Source organism: Suillus fuscotomentosus, assembly GCF_016647785.1.
Source record: "Suillus fuscotomentosus strain FC203 chromosome Unknown F5891scaffold_463, whole genome shotgun sequence".
In the NCBI taxonomy this organism is placed as follows: Eukaryota; Fungi; Basidiomycota; class Agaricomycetes; order Boletales; family Suillaceae; genus Suillus; species Suillus fuscotomentosus.
In genome coordinates, this window is record NW_024539975.1 from 1 (window position 1) to 24,678 (window position 24,678).

General features: G+C 49.0%; 1 protein-coding gene and 1 non-coding gene across 2 annotated transcripts; one reads left to right on the forward strand and one right to left on the reverse strand.

Moving 5' to 3' along the window:
- The first annotated feature begins 436 nt into the window (after positions 1 to 436).
- On the forward strand, positions 437 to 1,984 carry F5891DRAFT_1092215 (uncharacterized protein). The gene is made up of 2 exons (XM_041363507.1): positions 437 to 487; positions 544 to 1,984. The coding sequence occupies exon 2, from the start codon at positions 603 to 605 to the stop codon at positions 1,482 to 1,484; it is 882 nt and encodes a 293-aa protein (XP_041216210.1). The 5' UTR covers positions 437 to 487; positions 544 to 602; the 3' UTR covers positions 1,485 to 1,984.
- An 18,631-nt stretch (positions 1,985 to 20,615) lies between these two features.
- F5891DRAFT_t158 lies at positions 20,616 to 20,697 on the reverse strand. Its single transcript has one exon. It is a non-coding gene; the product is annotated as a tRNA-Ser (tRNA).
- Between the last annotated feature and the right edge of the window lie 3,981 nt (positions 20,698 to 24,678).

The window sequence follows — 24,678 nt, forward strand, 5'->3', positions numbered from 1 at the left end:
CACCTTGCACCATAAGCCCTGATGTCAAATCAAAGGACCTCGAAAACTCGCCGTGAATTTTGATTGAAGATACGGAGTAAGCTGTGACTGTCATCGGAACCGAAGAAGTTTCATCCGTACGTTCATGAAATGTTTCGGCTGCTAATGTTTGGGTTCGAATACAGCTTTTACCGCTATACATAGCAGAATCTCCTTAGCTGGTTGTGTTTATTATTAGGCCTGGTCGATCTTAAAACTTACATAAATAGCGCTAGCCCTGCTGACTCCGTGGCAAACGGTGTCTTCTCGGCAGCTTTTTCGTGGTCGAGGCGAGTAAACACCATATCGGTAAATGTTGAATATTGAATGTTTGATTATTCTATTACGTAACGAGGAACGAGCGGAGGAATAGAATGTAGTCTTTGCGCAAGCGACGGATGCAGTACGAACTCTTTCTTTCGTACTGCGACGTCCTCGTGTTTTCAGCCTAGTCGTCCTCAACGACTTCGTATCCCATCCTTTTCTTTTCTTTATCATCAGCTATTGATTTCTACTTTCTCTTAGGTCGCTGTACTTTACAGATAAACTAATCCAAGCAACCTTCCGATTCACACCAATCGCACATGAACCGCATACTGGCTGACCCAGCGCTCGAAGCGCAGCCGAACTTCGAGTTCCCAGCTTACGCGGCTTGGCTCAATGCTATCGTTGCAGGAGGACCTACCAGAGAGGCGGCCCTGGAGCAAATGGCAGAGAGTTGGAGGCTGGAGCGCCAAGAACGCTTCGTTCTATGGCAGCAGCAATCTGAAGAAGATCTTCGAGTCCAGCAAGAGCAAGAAGATCAAGAACGCATTGCGAAAGAAGCCGAAGCGGCCGAAGAACAGCGAGAAGCAGAGAAGAAGAAGCCCAAGATCAACGACTTCGATGCCGAAGCCGTCGTGGCAGACGTTCTTATTCCTCGCCCTTCGCAGTATGCACTGCAGAAGATCAAAAGCATGGAATATGTCGAGCTGTGGTACTTCAGTCCAGAAGGGTGCCGGGAAGCTTTAGACAGTTGCAGGTCCACGGCGGAGGACTCCTTTGGCCTGGCAAAGGTTGATGGGTACGTCGCGTTCAAGCCGATGGCATCATTCAAGGCTTCGCAGAAAGCGCTACAAGACCATGACCTATCTTGGCGTCAATTCGACATGGCAAAAACGAGCTTCTTGATCCATATAGACAAATGCGGCTGGCCAGACAAGCACCAGCAAGCCTTAGCGCTCTTCTTCACTCTCATTACCAACCACGAGCACCGAATGCGAACTCGTGGCGAGAAGACTTTACTTCGTTACGCAGGGTTCGTCAGACGGGAATGGCATGACCGTCTGGCTCAAAACCAAGGCTTCAACATCGGGATTTTCAACAGCGCTCTGTACAACACCCTCTCGGATGACGTCTGGGAAGCGGAACGTGATGAGAGCATCAAATTGGTATATACTTCTGCAGAGTCATCACTTCATGACTAACAAATTCATGCCTTCTTTTCTTCCATGCTCCCATCTGCGCGTGTTCATCACCACGCTCGCTTCCTTCTTCCATGCTGCCGCCCATTACGCTATCCTTTTGGAACCTTCTTGCTTCCGGCTTCTTCGCCATCAACAAACTTGCTTATCATGCTGCTCGCTCCCACCGTTATCGCATTCTTTCACGCACTTCGCTACCCGACTTCATCATCCACCAGCTGCAGAATTCCATTGCTGCACCAAACACCCACGCTCGATCCCATGGTCGTGAAGTGAACTCAAGCAGAGGGAAAGAACCTTCTCCTCCTACCTTGGACAATCGCTACCACCCATACCGCACACCCGCTGCAGGTCAGTCCAGCAGGAAGCCATCAAACAACCAGCAGTCTTTTCCGTCGAGCACAGGCCAGTCCGGACCAGCCGCCTGTGCTCTATGCCTTGGTCGATTCCGCCACAACATCCACAAATGCACGTCCGAGTTCCTTTGGGACAAACGAACCAAAGCTCGCTGCTGTCGCAACGCCGAAGGACACATCACCAATCCCGAAGGGCGCGAACTATGCTACGACTGGCAAAGGCCCAGAGGATGCTCCAGCAGCTCCCAATCTCACGTACACGAGTGTTCAGGGTGCGGAGCCAAGGATCACGGCGCTCAAGACTGTCCTCAGGGAGAGAGAATCCAGAGCACTCACGCCGTATAACCCAGAGGTATGGCTCTGGCATCTCAAGTCCGCAAACCTCCTGCATAAATACGCGCACATACCCAATGGCTTACGGTTTGGCTTCATGGGAAGCGTCCCTTCTATTTCTTTCACTTACACTCCTTCTAATAGTCCTTCTCTCATTGAACATCACTCTGCTTTCGCCACCATACTCCATCGTGAATTTTCCACTGGTCGATACATCGGCCCGCTATCTAAGTCAGAAACCGAAACTCTTATTGGACCATTTCAGTCGGCACCGTTATCCATGGTGCCGAAACCGGGTAAGCCAGGCAGGTTCCGCGTGGTCCAAAATCTTTCATTCCCTTTGCACCCATCCCCAACCATATCATCTATTAATTCATCTATCGACTCTGATTTATATCCATGCACATGGGGCACTGCCGCCACCATCTGTCTTCTCGTATGGTCTCTTCCTCCAGGTTCCCAGGCCGCAGTTCGCGACGTCGCCGAAGCTTATCGAACGATCCCACTCCATCCATCCCAATGGCCGGGACTGGTCGTCAGAACCGGACTTGACGACTTCGCCATTGATTCTAGTTTTTGCTTCGGCTTCACTGCCTCCGCCGGAACTTATGGCGAGGTGGCAGATGCAGGAGCGGACATTTTTCGTTCTCAGGGTATCGGCCCAATTTCAAAGTGGGTCGACGATCATTTATTTATACGTATTCTTCGTGAGCACCTTAACAGCTACAATAACCTTCGCGAGGCTCGAGCGTCCATCATCGCGAGAAACGGAGGGCTACTGGTGGATGGGGGTAGAAAGTGGTACAAGGGATCCGTCATGCCAGATGGACGAGTGGAGGAATTCGATGAAGACTTATCCTTTCCGATACTGGACTTATCATCATCATCGCCTCGTTCTCCCGAGGACGCCTTATTCACTTACTCTTTCGAAGACATCGACCGTCTATCCAAGCTACTGGGCATCCCGTGGGAGCTCACAAAAGACATTCTCTTCTCACCATGCGCACCATTCATTGGTTTCCTTTGGGACCTTTCGGCACGCACCATATCAATTCCGGACAAGAAGAAAGAGAAGTATCTGGCCGCCATCCTCAAATGGGAGGCACGACGAACGCACACCTTGCAAGAGGTCCAGCAACTCTATGGCAAGTTGTTGCACGCTTCCTTGGTACTCCCAGCAGGACGAGCGTACCTCGTATCGCTGGAAGCCATGCTACCTACCTTCCGTGATCGTCCGCACATGCCACGTACCCCCCCAAAGACCACCAGCGACGACCTTCGCTGGTGGAAAGCCAACTTCACTCAACCAATCATATCCCGCGACATCCCAGGTCCAATTGAGGTCATCGACCCCTCAGCTTACTCGGACGCTAGCTCAGGCACTGGCGTCGCGATATGGATCAATGGCCGCTGGCAGGCATGGCGTCTCCTCCCCGGCTGGAAGGCCAACGGCAGGGACATTGGTTGGGCAGAGGCTGTCGGGATGGAGTTTCTCGTCAGCGCAATCCTTACTCAATGCGCAGAAGGTAGCTGCATCAAAGTATTCGGCGACAATCGCGGCGTCGTCGAAGGCTGGTGGAAAGGCCGGAGCCGGAACAAAGCCACCAACGACGTCTTCAAACGGATCCATGAGCGCGTCGCAACGGCACAGTGTTCCATACTCACCCGCTACGTCCCCAGCAAGCACAATCCTGCCGACGGCCCTTCTAGAGGCGTCTTCCCGTCCCTTAGCCTCCTCCTCCCTCCCATCCAAATCCCTACAGCGCTCGAACTCTTCATCGCCAACTTCGATGACCCCTTACTCCCTTCTGAACGCAGCTCTAGTGATGCAGAGGTCAAAACGTACTCACCTCCAGCTTCGCGCGGTCCCATGCATCACCGATCAACAAGGCTCAATGACGAGTTCAGGCGCCAAGGCGAAGAACTCCTCAAAGCGGCGCAAACTTAGTAAGCACGTTTTTCATTCATCATGCATCGCAGCACCTGAAGGGGCAACTCCCTTCACAGCCTATGCTACTGATCCTGCCCTTAACACCTCCATCCTACGTCCGCACTGCCCAGCCAAAGATCGGCTCCGTCTTTGGCTTCCTTCGAACCCTCGATTAGCGACGACGTCCCTCCCTCACGCGGACGCCCAGCAGATACAGAACGTTATGATACACGCCTGGGCGCGCAGCACGCAAGAGACGTATGGCAGCGGCATCCTCGCATACCACATCTACTGCGACTCCAAGTCAATCGCAGAGGATCTGAGAGCCCCCGCATCATCTGAGTTAGTCTCCGCGTTCATCTCTGACTTAGCCGGCTGTTATTCAGGCAAAACGATCACCGGTTACGTCCACGGAGTGCGGGCATGGCATATTCTGCATGGAATAAAGTGGTCACTCGAAGAAGACCAGATTGATGCGCTGCTAAAGGCAGCTAAAAATCTCACTCCTGCATCGTCGAAACGAAGGAAACGGCAACCTTACACGATAGTCTTCATAACCAATCTTTTGCAGAAACTGAATCCGGACGATCCCATCGACGCAGCTGTAGCCAGCTGCTTGACTACGGCCTTTTACTCCATCGCTAGAGCCGGAGAGTTCACTATTCCCAACCTAACTTCATTCGACCCCGCAGCCCACGTGAAACGCAGTGACATCCGTCACGAGAAAGACCGCAATGGTCTGGACACCACCGTCTTTCACCTCCCTCGCACAAAAACGTCGCACAACGGCGAGGACGTATTCTGGGCCAAGCAGCAAGGTATCACAGACCCAGAGGCAGCTCTGGAGAATCACTTTCGCGTTAACGATCCTCCGCATCAGGGCGCCCTTTTCTCCTACAGATGCAAGAACACGCACCGGCCTCTAACAAAGGCAAAATTCATATCGCGTCTCACTCAGGCAGCAAAAGACGCTGGTTTGAACCCTTTGCAAGGCCACGCCATTAGGATCGGAGCCACACTTGAATACCTCCTTCGAAACGTCCCATTTGACGTCGTCAAAACGATGGGGCGTTGGGCTAGTGATGCGTTTCAGCTCTATCTTCGCAATCACGCCCAGATTCTCGCGCCTTACTTACAAGACAACCCAGCCATCCAGAATGAATACTTGCGCCTTTCAATGCCGCGCGTACGTTGAACAAACGCGTGAGTCCTCGTCCACCTCCTACTATCATGGGAATCCGCGGTTCGCTCGATGCGTCGCCGGACTCCTATCAACTTGGGAGTCGCAGCTCACCTTTCCTTCACAGGGTCAGCAGATCGGGACCGGAAGGCGCTGCGCGCCTTCGCCCAAATAGCTCGGAATCGTCTCTATAGTCGGGTCTTAGTCTTTCATGTATCGAAGTAGTAGTAGCAATGATTATTGTGACCTTATGCATCTACTCGCATCTCAGCGACTCGCAAAGATTGATTATTCTATTACGTAACGAGGAACGAGCGGAGGAATAGAATGTAGTCTTTGCGCAAGCGACGGATGCAGTACGAACTCTTTCTTTCGTACTGCGACGTCCTCGTGTTTTCAGCCTAGTCGTCCTCAACGACTTCGTATCCCATCCTTTTCTTTTCCCCACCCTTCCGCTCCCTTATACCGCGTGGCACCTCTCGCAAGCGATCAACGCCACTTCTCGCACACACCTTCTTCAGTGGTCCGGACTGCACCAAACCACCTGTCATAGGCGTCCTGCGAGGGTTTTGCCCGCCCACCCTCGCAGCTCACCTTTCCTTCACAGGGTCAGCAGATCGGGACCGGAAGGCGCTGCGCGCCTTCGCCCAAATAGCTCGGAATCGTCTCTATAGTCGGGTCTTAGTCTTTCATGTATCGAAGTAGTAGTAGCAATGATTATTGTGACCTTATGCATCTACTCGCATCTCAGCGACTCGCAAAGACAGAGGATGTGTCGACGTCTGTGTAAAGGCTAGGCATAAGTACCCTAGTGTGGCATAACTCCAATCACGTGATCTCATCGGCACCTGATTGATTTAATCGAAATTCCATTTTTGGTGAGAGATAATTACCTGAGAATGTTCAGGCAAGGGACGTTATGGTAAAGGTTAGACCTGATGAGGCCAGGGTGTGAGAGAGAGTTTAACGACGAAAACTGTTAAGACGAGGTACTCTGTGTGCAGAGCTGAGCGCTAGCGCTGACCGGTGACCGCTGTACATAATCGGATTGATAAGAGATTCCAAGAGACGATTTGTACAATACGCGCGCTCCGGAGTCCGGACCCAAGAATCTTGTGGAAAACGGTATAGTACGAATAGCCGGTAGGGTCTATTTTCATACCGATAAACCAGAATTAGCCGCTCTTGTTTATTGTTAGAGGCGCTCACATGGTACTTTTATCGATGGCCATCAGTCACTTGTTTCCGCGGCCGAAGTCAGTTCAACGTTGAAGTTCCCACATGGAGACTAGTAGTGTAGCACGTGTGTGACACGCTGCTGAACATATCCGTGTTGCAATGGACCCCGCGCGAGCTCCGGTGGGATTATCAGGTCTCGGCACTACCACCCTGTGGCCACTGGCACAAGGCACAAGCCCCGGTTGACGTACAAGTTTACAACGTACAATTGCAAAAGTAGCTAGCTGCATCGTCGAGCGCCTCTGTTTCATGTCCCTCCGGATCTAATAATAGACTCAGGTGATTCTGGTCCCGCTTGTGCTTGCGTCCGATTAGCATCCATGATTCCCTCAAGCATCCCACAACCCCTCACCGTCCTCTACCCTCTCTTGGCACCCATTCTCACCCTCATTTACTGTCTCTACTCTTTCCTCCTCTCCTCTACTCTCCCTATAACCTCTGCTTCAGCCTGTCAATCTTTACCGTGATACCTTTCTCCATATCCATCATTTCGCAGAGTATGAGGTGTCGGGATACGGTCGGGAATATGAATGACATAGTTTAATGAGATTTGGGATATCATGTGTGCTTGCATGCTAGTTGGCTACACCAACTTGAAGTGCTGGTGCTGTGCGCCGTAAGGTTCAGGTACTCCGAGTCTCATTTAGGACAAGGCTTGGCGGTGTGCTCCCAAGTGAACTCGAACGTTTCAACTCTATCAGCTTCGATGACTTCACGCAGCGTTGAGAACGTTCTAGATCTAAATCAGTGTGCTTGGAGGCTGGTGAGCACCTGTGTCGAGACTTTCCGAATCACGTCAGATGAAGTTCACGGTGATTCAGAAGAGTTAGATTGATGGAAGTTACAACTCAATACATGTATGGCTAGACTTGAGCAGTGAAATGTGAAATCTCCAAGACTCTGGAGTCTGGATCTACAAAGGAACATAAGTCAAACTTGAAAATCAATGGCATCATCTACGGGCGAGTCACCTATTCTCGATTCAGCGACATGTTGCAAATGAATAATAATGTATGGTGGCAGACAGAAAGAAATGAAAATGTGCAATGTGATTCCACCGTAACTGCCCATACCTGATGTTCTTCAACTCATGGAAGCGATGCACATTCGACAGCATGACAGGACAGAGATCTGCTGCAGGTTCAGGACCTATTCAATTTGACATGCGGTGTCAGCAAGGCGCCCGCAACTACAGAATGCACAACTGACCCAAATAGCAGATCTCTTCATTATTAGCTTCAACCCGTATCTCTCCCTTCCCTCGATTGCTCACTTTGCGCAGTGTTTCTCTGTTCAGTTCGTTTGTACAGCCCAGTATACTATGTCATGCCACACGAAGAGGGCACTTTGGGAAGGTGAGCAGCCACCGGGTGATACCCACCAGCTTACTCAATTAGAAGCAGGCGGGAATGAAGCGCTTCCTCCTATGTGGCGTCAGTATAAGACGTCCTCGGATGGTGCACCAAGAGTGCGACTAGGTGAGGAGATGAATTTGCGACAAGGAGCGACGAACTCACCGTCGAACATAGATTATCCTGGAGATCTCGCTGTTCCTGGATGCGAATGGCACATCTCACCACTCGGTCGGTCCTACTTCGTCAACCACAATACTCGAACCACGTCGTGGAAGAAACCAAAGCCAGAACGTCCGGCAGGAAGCTTGATGCCAGAGTGCGTCATGGAGGGTCATATGGAGCCTTGCCTACTTGGGTACCAGTGGCAATATGATGAGCACGTCTGGGGATAGTTCGATTCGTCAGTGGACAAGAGACGGAGAACCGATAGGAAAACCTTTGAATAACAGTGGGAGAGCGATACCTTCGATGGTAGTATCCCCGGGTGAAATGATGGTCATTTATGGAAGTGTAGATGGCAGACTACGGCTGTATTGCGCACATGTCGTCTCTGCCTCACTTGATTTGAAACCATCCGAAAGTGGCGGGCGATTGATGGACAGGAACTCATCGTTCTTCGGGTCATACTAGACTCTCAATGAAAGCTATATTGTTAGCCGATCAATTGACCACTAGTACTCAAGACCAATCAGCTGCAGGCAGTCGGAGATCCACTCTTGCATGATGACAGACTCTTGGCTGTTATCATGTCCCGCGATGGAAAATACATATTCACCGCCATGACTGTCACCTACGCACTCAGATCCATCTCTCTTCGTGCACCTCCTTTTCGTTGCGGTGCTTTTCCCAGGTCCACACCACCGGGGAGGTTGGTCCCGTTTTCTGGAATGCAGCTTTTGGTGGGGCAATGGTCTTCTGCGCGGGGAACTGATGTTTGCTGTAAAGGCGACCCGTTGAAACGTCGGAGTTGGATTCCGCGCAGCATTGAGTACGTGCTACTCAAACTTTGAATCGTGCACAGATCGGCGCGGCGTTCAGAATGTGTTTGTACAACTTGGATTCCGATTGATATGAGTTTACAGACTACTCGAAACTTACAAATCCGCCAATCTTCGTGGGAGTCTCTGTCCGATTTTCACTGAGGCGGAACGTTGGGACTTGTCTCAATATAGCTCTTGGCACCGACGAGTGACTAAACGATTTATAGATCTGCCGGCCGGACAAATCGAGAGACTCGCAGGGACGACACACCCCTGCGGCAGGCCTGTTTTGACTGAAAACTGGGTGCCGAACGTGCTAGCGACCTGAAATAGTCCAGCACTAGTATCATTGATGCAGACTCCTGGCATGGAAAGGATCTACTAGTAATAGCGCTTGACTGTGTGGCGTAAGCAGTAATGACGAATTCTGCTCCCTGTCTGCGAAGCTGCGTGAAAATATGGAAACGAAGTAGGTAATTAACATCAACTGAAGATGTATTCGCAATTTTAACATGCAAGTTCCAGTTAGTGAGCGTTATATTCATCAAACAGTTTAGTCTTCATCCATCCCGCAGGGGCTGCCATCACAGATTATCTTTCCTAGACATTATCATGATGCGATCACCTTCAATAGTCAAGGCCATGCGTAGCAGAAGGATATATTCGACTCACAGTGGGGAGCAAGCCTTGGAACAGATTGATGGATGGCACCATCAGATGTTGGAGCACCCCCAAGTTGGTCGAATCTCGAGTGACGGTCACTCTGAGTCCACCAAAGGTGTCCCCGCTGTTAGCTCTCAATTGTCTCGACGAGTCGCACAGCAACTTCAACGTAGATAATCTGATTCAGGAGACATTCACCCAAGAATTAGTGGCGCTGCCAGGTGACCTAAGACTTAGAATAGTATGCTCTCAGTGTGATGATTTCTGATATAATTATGTTAAATAAACCAGTTATCGAGCGTGGGATAGGGGACGCTCCTGATGTGTTGCTTCCATTAATGGCGCTTGTGAGGCGAGGACCAATATTCAATATCATGATACATTTCTACCTAGTATGCCATTACTAGCAATTCCATAGTATCGACTCTCGAGTATCTCAGTTCTGTCCGGAGACCGAGAACATTTGTTCTTACCAGTGTGCCTGTCTCTCCCTCGCTGCCCAACATGTTTGTGGTAACTGTTACATTTCGGGACTACAATAAATACAACGGACCCTGAAAATATACGGCAAATCGAACCGACACAGAAGATCCACACTAAGAACCTTTTAGCCCCTAAGATGTGCAATAGCGATCTAAACCAAACCAAAAGCGAGCATAGCAGCATACGTAACAATGAAGATCGACTGAGAGTGAAGACTAAGACGGAAGTAAGGTTTCGGAGTATCTTTCCCTAGAATCCAAACAAGAGCAATTGCAAAGCAGGAACTTGCCACAATAAACGGATTGTGGCGGAAGGCCGTCAAAATAGCTGCGTGAACGACGGTCAAGATCATCCGAGTCTTCAGAAGAGAATCTAGGAGGACAGGTATGGTCGGGACTCCGGCCTCCTTGTCCTCGTCGTAGTCGCGCACGTCCGACATAATCTTTAGAACACCTTGAGTCGCGAGTACATTTACAATAAAAATTTGCCTTACACAATGACCGGTGCGATTGACCATCGACCAAACGAGAGTCTCGGCGATCGTCCATGGAAGTGCGTTATGCGTCGATTTCCACGGCGACTGCAGCGCCGAGTGGACGACTAAGAACACCCCACAGCTGTCTTCAAGTCAGAAACCATAAACCGTCAGGATGCGACAGCACATACCTTCGGATGGTACCGCTGAAAAAAGCCTTCATGCCAGGGACCCGTTTGATGATGAACGGTTTGCGAGCTTTGTCCATTTCTTGACTATAATTTGCCCCTATGAGTCTCTTCAGCATTGTGCCGATCCGCGAAACATCAAGGGGCGTCGTCCACAGAAAAGCTGGGGAAGTGAAAATTGCGGTGAAGAGCGTCGCTTTCGGCGGACTGAGACTCAAAGCTGCCACGAGCAGCGACGCATTCAGCGCCAAGAAGATACGCGCAAGGGGGGTAAAGCGCTTTATGACCGCCGCGCCTCGAGAACCGATGACAATTTCTTGATCCTTCAAGTGGTCAGCCGCGATGACAAGGACATCAGATGTCGCGCATATGACAATCTTTCGTGCGGCGCGATCAGAAATGTTATAAAAACCACAAACAAATGACTTACCGGCCTCCAGTCGAGGTTTCCGATCATCTCGTAGGATAGAAGGGATGAGTACACAGCGCTGCTGATCGCCACGATGATGGGCTGCAGGATCACAGAGCTAATGAAGGATGAAGCTGTGGTGGTAGCCATTCTCGTTGAAGGTAAGTTCTCTGAGTGGGCAAGCTCGATGAAAGGATGTACGATGGAGCTGAGGCTTTGCAGCGTAGTAGGCAGCCTTTTATCGTTTCTAAAAACTTCGGAAGCTGCAAGAAAAACCATGAATACAACTTTTCAATCCATGAGATCAGATCACAACGTACCTGACTTACAGCAGATGGAAATCAAGACTTCTAGCACCGCTCGATCACGATTCACCTGGCTGTCGTGCCAGTCTGCCAGCAAGCGCCAGTTCGGTTGAGCTTTCCACGATATCTCCTTGGCTCAGGTTGATGATTTGACAGACTGGGCCCCAATCTTGCGCAAGTGAGTCATCTGCCTGCCAACTACACCGATACCAGAAGCTCCTGCTGCCTCGCTGCCTCCACCTCGCATCATAAAGCCTCATGTCAAATCAAAGGACCTCGAAAACTCGCCGTGAATTTTAATTCAAGATACGGAGTACGCTGTGACCGTCCTCGGAACCGAAGAAGTTTCATCCCGTGCGTTCATAAAAGTTTCGGCTATGAATGTTTGAGTTCGAATACAGCTTTTACTGCCTTAGCTGCTTTTGTTTATTATTAGGCCCTGGTTAATCCTAAAACTTACATAAAAAATGACAGCGCGAGTAGAGTTCAGCCCCGCTGACTCCGTGGCATGCAGTGTCTTCTCGGCATCTTTTTCGTGGTCGAGGTCAGTGTGTGAGATTGTGTAAAGGCTAGGCGTTAGTACCCTAGTTTGGCATAACTCATACACAAATAATCACGTGATCTCCTTAGTTTGCGCGTTGAGTTCGCGGACCTGATGATGCTTTAATCAAAATTCCATTTTGAGTGAGAGATAATTACTTGAGCTCAGGTCAGGAAAAGGTTCAGACAAGGGACGTTATGTTAAAGATTAGACCTGATGAGGGTTAGGAATGTGAGAGTGTGTGTTTAACAATGGCAGCTGTTAAGACGCGGTGCCTTGCATGCAGAGCTAAAGCGCTGACCGGTGGCCGCTGTACATAATCGAATTGGTAAGAGATTCCAAGACGATTTGTGCAATACGCTCGCTCCGGGCGCAAGAATCTTTGTTGTGCGAGAAAAGGGAAAACGGTATAGTGCGAGTAGCCGGCCGGTAGTGTCTATTTTCATACCGATAAATTAGCCTTTGTTTATTGTTAGAGCGCCTCTGCTAAAGCTCACATGGTAGTATACTTTTATCAATCAATCTGCACTGAAGCGAAGACTTCGCTTCAGAAAACGTGAGACTTGATTGTTTCCGCGGTCCGAAGTCATTTTTGAAACAACGTTGAACGTGCACGCAGTGGCTTCCATATGGACACTAGTACAACGCGCCTGTGATCAAAAAACTTTATGTGTGTGACACGGCTGATATGATATTAACGTGCAGGTTGCGTGCAGGCCTGCAGGAGGTATGCTGTTTTAGTAAATGAACATTGCAGTAAAAAGAATATATCCGTGTCGCAATGGATCCCGCGTAGGCTTCATCTGTCCAGTAAAGAGATATGTCAGTGCGCACGCCGGTGCGATTATTCAGGCCTTCAGGCCTAGTAGGTCTCACCCTGTGGCACAAGCCCCAGGAATCAGGTTGACGTACAACTTACAAAAGTAGCTAGCTGCATCATCCAGCGCCTCTGTTTCATATCCCTCCGGATCTAATAATAAACTCTCGTGATTCTGGTCTATTATTGATTGAGGCGTTTCCGCTTGTGCTTGCGTCCGATTAGCGTCCATGATTCCCTCAAACCCCTCAAGGCCTCACCGTCCTCTACCCTCTCTTGGCACCCATTCTCACCCTCATCTCCTACCTCTATTCTTTCCTCCCTCTCCTCTACTCTCCCTATGACCTCTTCTTCGTCCTGTCTCTGCCTTTCCCTTCTTGAAAGCATCGGATCCCCTCAAGAATTTAACCATTGCCATGATGCCTTTCTCCGTACCCGTGATTTCGCAGAGTATGAGGTGTTGGAGTACGCTTAGGAATGTGAATGACAAAGTCTAATGAGGTTTGGAATATCATGTGTGTGCTCGCATCCTAGTTGAACGTAGTGTTGGCGCTGGGTTCAGGTACTACGAGTCCCGTTTAGGACAAGGCTTGGCGATGTCACTGCTAGCCTCTCAAGTTAACTCGAACGTTTAGAATTAAGCAACTCTATCATGGATGCTTAGCTAGTGATCGATGACTTCGCGCAGCGTTTAGAACGTTCTAAATTTTAATCGGTGTGCTTGGAGGCCTGTGTCGAGAGTTTTCGAATCACGTCAGATGAAGTTCATGGTGACTATGGCCAATACCCAATGTTCTTCAATTCATAGCAACGATGTACATTCGACAGCATGACAGGACAGAAATCTGTTGCAGGTTCGAAACCCATTCAATAATAATCTTTTTACCACACCCTGAACGTATCATTCACAAACTCAGCGTCTGAAGTGGGTCTACGCGCTCTTGACTCCAAATGCCAGCCTTAGCTTGATCACGCACGGACGTGCCATCCTGGGAATCTCAAGCTGCAGCAGTGACTAGTAAAGATTTACACGCTCGAGGCCATCGTCACAGACATCCGTCGTTCCTCATTTCTCGCTATCTCACTTTACTGTCTTCTGTCTGTGGCAACTACGCTGAACTTTCGGGACGCTCACGAATATCAGTATGGGATGTGTTGAGCCCATTAGAAGATCTAGGTGTGAACCTGGAAGGATTAGACGAGTATCGTATTTCTGAAGGGAAGGGTCTGGGGAGATACTATGCGAGCAACAGTGCCAGGAGACTCAACAATCTCTTGAAATTCAGAGGTATCGATGACTTATTCGATCGTTCAATACCCTCCACTCCCAGATGTGACATATCGCGCTCACGAAGCGTATCGTCAACGCCAACAACTGTGAAGCTCAAAAAACCACCTTCATCTATCCCGCAGCACATAACCTCCAACACCGTCTCCGACTACGTGACACAGGTCAACTACTCGGAGTTAGTCCTAGCTGCTACGGTGGAATCCTCCAGATATGCTATATGCTAACATCGTACTCTGCCCACCCCGCGTCGCAGTCATCGGCCCTTCCTACCCTGTCTTACAGTCGACGCTGGGACGGCATACACGAAGGAAGGGGCGAAAGGGTCCCACAAGAACCTATGTTTTCCTCTGCGCCATCCCGCACAGACAAGCTTGTTTTTCTCCCAGATCCCGCACGTCAGGTCTTGCCTGTAAGTCATCATTTTGCACATTCATTTGAGGTCTCACGACAGCATCGCTATAGCCCTCAGTGCTCGCACGCATCTCGCATCTCGCACATCCACCCGTATTACAGCGGGGCAACCAGAAACTATACTATGGCACCGGTGTCAACACCCCTTGGAAGTCGTCTGCATCAGGCGTTCATAGCACGCAGAGGGAGAGGCGTACCTGCGTCTGGAGTGACTTTCCATGCGGAACCGTAAAGGGTAAGATAGTGGTGTGGAGTTTCTTGTATGCATGTATACAAGCCGATATCCTGTTTTGTGAAATGCTCAAAAGATTGAATGCTATTAATTTGCCCACATGGAACGATGAGAAGAGCATGTCCGAGTCCGTCTGCCATTTCGGTAAGCCCGGCTCGTACATGTGCAACATATTGTTAGACTGCAGACGATCCGAACAATCCGCGACCCGCGTCGTTGGCCGAAGGATCCGATGTCGGCTAGCGAGTCGTACTAGCCAATATGCGTTGTATTTACTAGTGTATCACTACCAGCAGTCCAGTATCTCAGCGTTGTCTTGAGACCGAGAGCAGTCTCTCCCTCGCTGGCCAACATTTTTGTGATAACTTAAACCATGTCATTTTAGAACTACAGTGGATACATCAGATCCTAAAAATATACACGGCAAATCGGACCGTCACCGGATTTAAAAAAGATCTACCCTCAGAATCTTTTGGCCCTCAGATATGTAATAGTAGTCTAGAGTAAGTTAAAAGCGAGTAAAAGAGCGTACGTAACAATAAAGATCGACTGAGAGTGAAGACTAAGACGGAAGTAAGGCTTCGGAGTATCTTTCCCTAGAATCCAAACAAGAGCAATGGCAAAGCAGGAACTTGCCACAATAAACGGATTGTGGCGGAAGGCCGTCAAAACGGCTGCGTGAACGATGGTCAAGAGCACCCGAGTCTTAAGAAGAGAATCCAGAAGGACCGGTATGGTCGGGACTCCAGCCTCCTTGTCCTCGTCGTAGTCGCGCACGTCCGACATAATCTTTGGAACAGCTTGAGTCGCGGGTAAATTTAGAATAAGTTTTGTCTTACACAATGACCAGTGCGATTAACAATCGACCAAAGGACAGTCTCGGCGATCGTCCATGGAAGTGCGTTATGCGTCGATGTCAACGAGGACTGCAGCGCCGAGTGGACGACGAAGAACACTCCACAGCTGTCTTCAAGTCAGAAATGACAAACCGTCAGGATGAAACAGCACATACCTTCGAATGGTACCGCTGAAGAAAGCCTTCATGCCAGGGACCCGTTTGATTACGAACGGTTTATGATCCTTGTTCACTTCTCGACTATAATTTGCCCCTATGAATCTCTTCAATACTGCGCCGATCCGCGAAACATCAAGCGGGGTCGTCCACAGAAAAGCTGGGGCGGTAAAAGCTGCGGTGAAGAACGTCGCTTGCGGCGGACTGAGACTTAAAGCTGCCACGAGCAGTGACGCATTCAACGCCAAAAAGATGCGCGCAAGGGGGGTAAAGCGCTTTATGACAGCCGCGCCTCGAGTACCGGTAACAACTTCTTGATCCTTCAGGTGGTCAGCCGCGATGACAAGGACATCAGATGTCGCGCATATGGCGATCTTGTGTGTGGCGCAATCAGAAAGGTTGTGAAATACACAAACGAAGGACTTACCGGCCTCCAATCGAGGTTTCCGACCATCTCGTAGGATAGGAGGGATGAGTACACAGCGCTGCTGATCGCCACGATGATGGGCTGCAGGATCACAGAGCTAATGAAGGATGAAGCTGTGGTGGTAGCCATTCTCTTTGAATGTAAGTTCTCTGAGTGGGCGAGCTCGATGAAAGGGATGCACGATGGAGCTGAGGTCCTGCAGCGTAGTAGGCGGCCTTTTATCATTTCCAAGAGCTTCCGAGTAGGCTCCAATAAGTTAAAACATACCTCCTTTACAGCAGACGGAGATCAAGACCTCCAGCACCGCTCGGCAACGATCGATCACCTAACCGTTGCGCCAGTCTGCTAGCGAGTACCAGTTTCGGTTGAGCTTTCCATGATATCTCTCTGCGTCAGGCTGATGCCATTTGACAGACTGGCCCCCAGTCTTGCGCAAGCGCGACTCGTCTGCCTCTTGCTACCTCCACCTCGCATCATAAAGCAATGAAAGGACCTCGAAAACACCGTCAATTTCTCAAGATGATGTGGTCACGGTGATTTTTCCTGTACGGAGTAAGCTGTGATTATCCTCGGATCCGAAGAGTTACATCCCGTACATTCATAAAAAGTTTCGGCTACTCATGTTTATGCTCGGCTTTCACAGCTGTAGCTTCATCGACATACCGGAATCTCTGTAGCTGCTTTTGTTTATTATTGAAAAATCCTGAAACTTACATAAACCATGACAGAGCACTAGTACATTTCGACGATGCCCTGTTCAACCGACTCTGTGGACCGTGGCATGTGATTAGTTTTCTCGGCAGCTTGTTCGTGCTCGAAACGAGTAAGCACCATATGAACTCATATGGGTAAAGCTTTTTCTGTTATTATTAATATTGTTGAATGTCAGAGGATGTGTATGATACTTATTGTGTGAAGGCCAGGCGTTAGTACTAAGTAGTAAGTACCGTAGTAGTAGTAGACTAGTACTACCTTGGTTTGGTATAACTCATACGCAAACAATCACGTCATCACAAAAGTTGGTATTCAGGGTGTGACACGGGTAGCTCGGGCACCACCTGCGGGTAAATCGGGGGTCGGGTGGTACTACGGGTACGAGGACCTGCAAAACTTGGATACACACGTCTACTATCTTCTGTCTGTAGCAACTATGTCGAACATTCAGGACGCTCACGATGGGGTGTGTTGAGCTCGTTAGAAGGACTAGGTGTGAACCCGGAAGAATCAGACGAGCATTGAAGGGAAGGACCTGGTGAGTTATGCAAGTAGCAGTGCCAGGAGACTCGACGGTCTATTACGAAAATTCAGAGGTATCTTTCACAATTTCCCTGTTCTCCGTTTGTTAAACAGTCAACGATTACAAGTTATCTACAGGATGGCCACGAGGACGACGCGATATCGTGTGCCATTATATGACAGGCCGCCTCGAGTCTACTTCGAATTCATCATTGCTCGGATGTATCCTTCTCTCGCTGTGTTCACGCATTCAAACGAGCAGCGAAATGGCTCAGGATGACTTCAGCAGGGTCAGCCGCAGGTTCTTGAATACATACTAAGTCACTTACATCGCCAAGCCGGTGGTGAACTCTAGCTTCACTTCAATCTTGTCTCCGTTTAAGTCTTTGGCATGATCAATGCGCATGACGGCGAGTATGGCAGCAACTGCAGTCCACATACTGCTCTCTGAAAACCAACGACCTGCCAAGGGCATTTGTCATTCATAACACTGCCAGATCAATCATATATAAGCCTACCAGGACAAATACGCCTGCAAGGGTCGGTAAATGATTGAAAATGGTAGCAAGTTGAAATATTCACCTGCCATGACCAAAGGCAAAATGGTTGACGAAAGTGTCCTTGAGCTTCCCGTCAACTGTTAGATGGCGACTAGGATCGAAGCGTGATGCATCAGGGAAAATGTCTTCATCCCGAGACAGTGCCCTGAGCCATGCTCAGTTCAAGCCATTACATGCACTCCACCGTGACATACCACTGATTAACCATTACTATCGCACCTGATCAAACTAGAGATGAGTCAATGACAGCCTCACTCATACGGCTTCGAACCTTTGGGTATAAAGTGCCCGCCATAGACATCGTCATTTGATGTCGCGTGTGGAACTCCTGTGCAAGAGGTCAGCCATGCAAACACAGTTATATTATTGCCGACCAACCAAGGGGACCGATAGGATACCATCTCAGGACCTCGCGTAGAACGGCATCGAGGTAGGGTAGTGACGCCCTGTCATCAAGGCACGGCATCTTATCATGCCCCACAGCTTGATCAATTTCAGCACGAGCCCGTGCTTGGACGTCAGGATAAAGCACCATCGCCAAACAAAATGTCTGCAATGCGGCTGCAGTCTGCGGGACATCGAAAGTGAGAATCAGGACTGCATAAGCTGTCTAAGTAGCGACTCACGGTTTCTATACCACCTTAGACGCCGTATTCCCGTCAATAGATGAATTCTGTTCTGGTAAAAAAAATCTTACCTATGGATCCCATCAACGCAACAGACTTCATCGTGTCTTCGTCGGCGTCATCGTGAGCTTGGCTGAGAAAGTCAGCGACTAACGAGTGTGAAGCAGTACCATTTGCCTTCACGCAAACAGATCAGGCGAAATTTCCATCCCCAACTCTGAAAACGTACCATCTGTGCCTTCACTTCGTTAAAGGGCTCGTTCAAAAGTTGTTGACATAATTCTCTACAGCGTCCCATCTGGGAAAACGCTCCACCGAAGCACCAAAACGGTAACTTTGCAACTGCAACCTCATGCTGAGCGTTCAAAATTATGTCATCGATGAAGGAACTCACGGAAAGGAAAGGTTGTGAACATGGCAACCTTCTCGGGAGAAAGAATCTGTGTTCCAATATCATTGATTTCTTGCACGCGGGTAAGAAATTCATGTCCACAAGCAAGGTGTCCATATGTCACGGTCATGATTAAGGATGCCGTGTATCTGTCACAAGGATTGATCGTCAACACTGGATTATACGTCACAACAACACAACTGGATTAGGTACGAACGCTTGAATGCGTTGTTTCAGTGAGTCACTAGTGACACCTAAAAGATTGATGACTAGTTCATTTGCGTGGCGAGAGTACAGCTCGTGGTATGAGAGCGAGACTTCGGCCCTGAGGACTTGATGGAAGATCTTGCGATGTTGTCGTAAAGTCTCCCCATAAGGAAGAAATGCGGTATTGAAACCCAGTCCAGATCTGCATCACCAGTTGATGAAGAAGAAATTAAATGCAAACCGGGAATGCATACAGTTCGTTGGTGGGAGTAGCAGGGCGAGAAGAGTAATTTGCTGAACGCTTGTCCAGCAACTCCCGCGCTATGGTTTCAGAGTTTATGACGATCAAGTCAATCCCAAGTACGCGGGAGTGAATGATTTTTCCTATGATAAGGTATGAAATTGAATCTAAGAGCTTAGCGAAGAGGCCATCAAATTTGCTACCCACCGTATGTCTTTCCCCATGCAGTATATGTGAGCCAAGGTCGTTTGGTATCCAATTGCAGCACGTTACCCAGAAATGGTAACGGACGAGGGCCAGGTGGCAGAGGTAAGGGATAAACACGTCTGCGAGTCAGACTCGAAACGACAGCCAGGGCAACAATGCACGATATCCCTAAAGCGAGATTATAAGTGAAGAGCATCGGAAAGATAAGTTCAAGGCATGTTAGTTCGCCTTATAAAGGGGATCTTTGACACCTGAAAATGGTAACTTAGAGGTCAACGACTATATCTTGCATGAAATAGGGATCTTCTGAAACAAGGATGCTAGGCGATATTTGTCGACGAGCAAGGCCAAGGTGCTTGTCCATTCGAACTAGGAATCTGTGAGGGCTGTATTCCGATCCAAAATTGTAGCAACTTAGAGTTTCAATGACTCACTTGTGAGACCGGCCTTACCTGAATTGCAGGTAGGGATACCGCTAACCTGGAGCTTCTGCTCAACATCTGATACGAGTCGGTGGCTCTCATAGTGGGAAGACAACCCTTTTTCTTCGTTGTCTGCTAAGGAATCGTCAATCTGCTCGTCCTAAGCCACGAACCTTGGTAAAGAAGCTATAATTTTATAAGCTCAATGGACGAGAAATTCGACTACCTCTTCAAATTTGGGCAGGGCTGACCATGTCTGAGTCAGTGTGAAACATCTGATACGCCACAGTATCACACGATTGCAATGGCAATGTCGTAAATCCTTGAAGATACCAATAGCAGGCTGAACACGCCCGGGAGCTTCTTCGCACCTGGAAATTGACGGTCCCAACTCCGCTCGACCTCGGCAGCTTATAGGGTGGCTGAATCGAGTACAGAACCACGGTTCGAACCCGTTATGCTATAGATGTATCAGTAGATTGAAATAGCATCTGACACTAGTAGGACGGCCCATCTGCAGCCGTCCAGAAGTTCCAGAGCCGTGACGTCCGTATTTAGCACTCATCCATCCATGTTTATATTTAGCGGCACTCGAGAAATTCGAAAAAAGAAGACTTCGACGCCAGCAGGACTCGAACCTGCGCCCTCAAAGAGGAACAGATTTCTAATCTGTCGCCGTAACCACTTGGCTATAGCGCCTTATTAGATCGGAGCTCAAAAGTCTAAATCATTTAGTCATAACACAATACTTATACCGGAGCACTTCGAGTTCATGTATGATTCACGAATTTCACGTCATTAACGTCGGAACCTAGCTACTAGGCGAAAACAACGCATACCACGATATTTATTACATCACTTACTGCGCACCGCGCACACGCGTACGAGTCACCACACAGATCTTCGAGCACCCTCTTCTCATACCATTCGATCTATGATGAATGCCCTAGTGTCTTCTCCGCATGTGTCTACGAACGACAAACCTCAATCACGCCAGCAGAGTCCTGCAGCTGGACTTAGTGGAACTGCTTCACGCTTCTTCGTCTCAATACGCAAGTCCATCAGTCATACCATTTTAGCTTCTCCGAGGAAACGACATGCAGACAACCTAGTAAGCGAGCATCCTTATTTGCCCCAGCCGACACTCATTATTGTACTGCGCAGCATGGCATGTATTCCACCTCAGAAGAACGAAACCCTCGTGTTCATCCACGAATGCACGCGAGATACAGAGACTCCGCAGTCTCCCGTCCTACCATTGAACAAATTGCAATGGGCCTACATGTATCCTGTACACCTCATCTACGAAATCCGTGTCATCACCGGCATTCTGCACCTTCATCACCCTCTCATATGAGGTACCCCCGCGACTCATCCGCACCGCATCGTCCCACATACAGCCTTCCTCCACCCCCTTCTCGCTCTTCCCTTAAGAAAACAAGCACTAGCACTACCTTAAATTGTCACCCTCCGCCCTCAACTGCGTTAATCCGCCCATCTCCCTCCACATCTACGATCAACTCGGCAGGCCCAGCAACACCTGATGGCCTGCGGTCCCTGCGGTCCATAAGGCACCGTATGTCAAAATTGATACTCGGGTACCGATCTGCACCCTTGCCGGCGCGTGTGACATCAACAGCGTCATCAGGGACCGGGACTCGCCCGACAACCCCAAGAAAATCAGTGCGATTTTCAACCAGCGTGCTTGCGTTGGACGATGAAAATGAAGTCAAGCACTCATAATTATTTATTCATCTCGACACAGACATTACTTAACTGCGCGAAAGTCTGGCCAGCTACCTATTCCATATCATTAACTCGCACTTTGTTACCCAGCGTACCAAGGGATGTAGATGGTCCACATCATTCACTATTTTATTCCACCCCATTGTAGCACTGAAATCATGTCTGTTTGAGATTGCAATTTTAACTGTTTCCGACAAGAACTTGCTTTCGGTCAAGTCCGCTTCTTCCATCGTTTACAGGTTTGGTGGCTGTGCCCACTGTCTTTTGGATTCTGTGACGTTAACGTTTATCCCCCTTGCTTTTCGGACTCTTCTTCTGCATCTCTTCCCTTCCCTTCCATCTTATAGACAAACCAACCACACTAGTACTATAGAGGCAAAAGACACATATAATTCTAAAATGGCACCAGTCGAAACAGAGTACTATGACTTGGTGCGCAGCAACTCCACATCTCTTACAGCGTGCACTGAGCACCAGTCGCATAGTTGGATGTTCCCGTGGATGTTAACGATACGGACCTCAAGAAGGCATACAGGAAGCAAGCAATGAAAGTACGTATTCTCCTCTCTAGTCTCACCTCAGCAAGACCTTTTAGCTCATATATCCGGTGTAGTATCACCCAGACAAAAATTCTTCTGTAGGCGCGGAAGAGAAATTCAAGGAAATAAGGTACATCTGCGGTTAGTCGTCTATGAATTGGCGGTGGACTGATGAGACACAGTAAAGCGTATCAGGTGCTATCAGATGCTGTACGCCTCTTTCTTCCACTCTGATGATTTGAATCCAAACTGAGACACGATTAGAATTTGAGAGCGGTCTATGACAAGAATGGGAAGAATATGGTGCGTCAACCTTTTAATGTATACGAAGGTTAACATTTAGATATGGGTTTGCGTGGTTTAGGTGGACAAGGAGAGTACAGAACTAGACGACGCAGCGGGTTTCTTCGCAAACGTGTTTGGTGGAGAGCGATTCAGAGATTATGTGCGTCTCTTCCTGCTTTACACTGGAGATCTATTTTTGATTTCTTGACATCCATCCATGACGATTAAATTGTCGACTGATTCTGGTGGCACACCAGATCGGCGAGATATCTCTAATGAAGGAGATGACGTCCGTAGCGCAGACAGTAATGACCGATGAGGAACGTGCCGAGCTCGAGAAAGAGGGCATCGTCCCGCCACCAGCAGCAGTGTCGCATGAACCACACGTTTCTGCGCCTGGTCCATCGACACATGGACCATTAACACCCAGTTCCGCTGATGCTTCGAAGCGCCAGTCTATTTTGGGGTCCCCGACCTCTTCTACAGGCGGCAAAGAAAGCAAAGAGAAGGATAAGAAGCGCAATAAACTCACGCCAGAGCAGAAAAAGAAGCTTCAGGATCTTGATGATGAACGCAAACGCTCGATGGATGAACGAGTAAAGATGCTCACTGCGAAGCTGATCGAGCGACTACGACCCTTTGTGGATGCGAAAGCACCTGGCGACAGAGAAGATCCCGAGACAAAGGCATTCGAAGCACGGATGAGACTTGAAGCAGACGATTTAAAACTGGAGAGCTTTGGGGTTGAGGTACGTGTAGTTGGTGTGCGTCAATGTTTTGAATTAGCTAAGCGGAGGATTGACAGCTTCTGCATGCAATTGGGACTGTATATATGATGAAGGCTACTTCGTTTATGAAGTCGAAGAAATTCCTAGGGATGTGAGTAGTGTCTTTATTGGTTCCCTTATGGACTTGTTTATGTGGCGCAGTGCAGGTTTCTGGTCGCGAATGAAGGAGAAGGGTTCAGTGGCAAAAGACGCATGGGGTGTCATCGGCAGCGCGTTTGTTTTTCATCTGTATATTCGTGTTCACACGTTCACGATATATGTAAAAACAGATTTAGCGTGCAGTCTCTCATGTCCGAAATGGACCGCTTACAAAAGAAGGGGGAGCTCGACGAGGACGTGATGCGCGCACTAGAAGAGGATGTCACAGGCAAGGTCCGTGTGCTTCGCAATATAATCAATCTTTTCGCGAGATAAGTTGACACGCATCAGATCATGCTAGCATCTTGGCGAGGCACGCGTTTCGAGGTCGTTCAGGTTCTCCGGGAGGTACGCTCAAGGGTTGTTTACGGATGCGCAGCAGTTGAACCATTCCTATTCAGGTTGTGGATTAATGTGCTTAAGGATAAAGAGGCGTCCGATCAGGTTTTGTTCCACCGGGCGAAGGTGTGTTATTTTGTCGTCATTCGAAGATTGTATTCGTTGACATGACGTCACTCTTACCTCGTTCCTTGTTAGGGATTGATGATCATGGGACATATATTTAAAAGCACGGTTCCCGATGAGAGTGACGAGGTCCGACGCGAAACTGAGCGGTGCGTCCGGCTCCCAAGTTGATCCGCGATGACTTATGCATCACGTTGACTTTTATTTTAGAATGGTGGCAGAAGCAGCAGAGGGCAAATCAAAGCAGCACCACTTACGCGGAAAGACCCGAAGAGAAGGTAACACAACGCCTGAGATGTCACTGAATGAAGGCGAGCATCCGATGAAAGAACAGGCTGAGGGAGACTCGGGAACACGTAAATACCAGTAGCGCTGAGACAGCCGGGGTTCGGGGTGGGGCGTGCACGATCGGATCGGATCTTAGGACAGGACTGCTTTTGATTTTTATGAATATTCTTTCGATCTTTCTGTGATGATGCTCTGCATATAAGTACATACGTGGTGCGGTGGTTACCTATATCATGCTAAACATACACTCATGAGCTCTCCATTATGGATTGTATCACGTGCTGGCCTCAAAGGCCTCTTGTACCTGTCATATTAAACGTTGAGCACGAATGGAGATCAACTGATAGGTAACACGCATACCCGTATGAAAAAAACATTGTCTTCCAGGACACGGAAGCCGGTGCACGCCAAAGCCTTAGTGGTAAGCATAC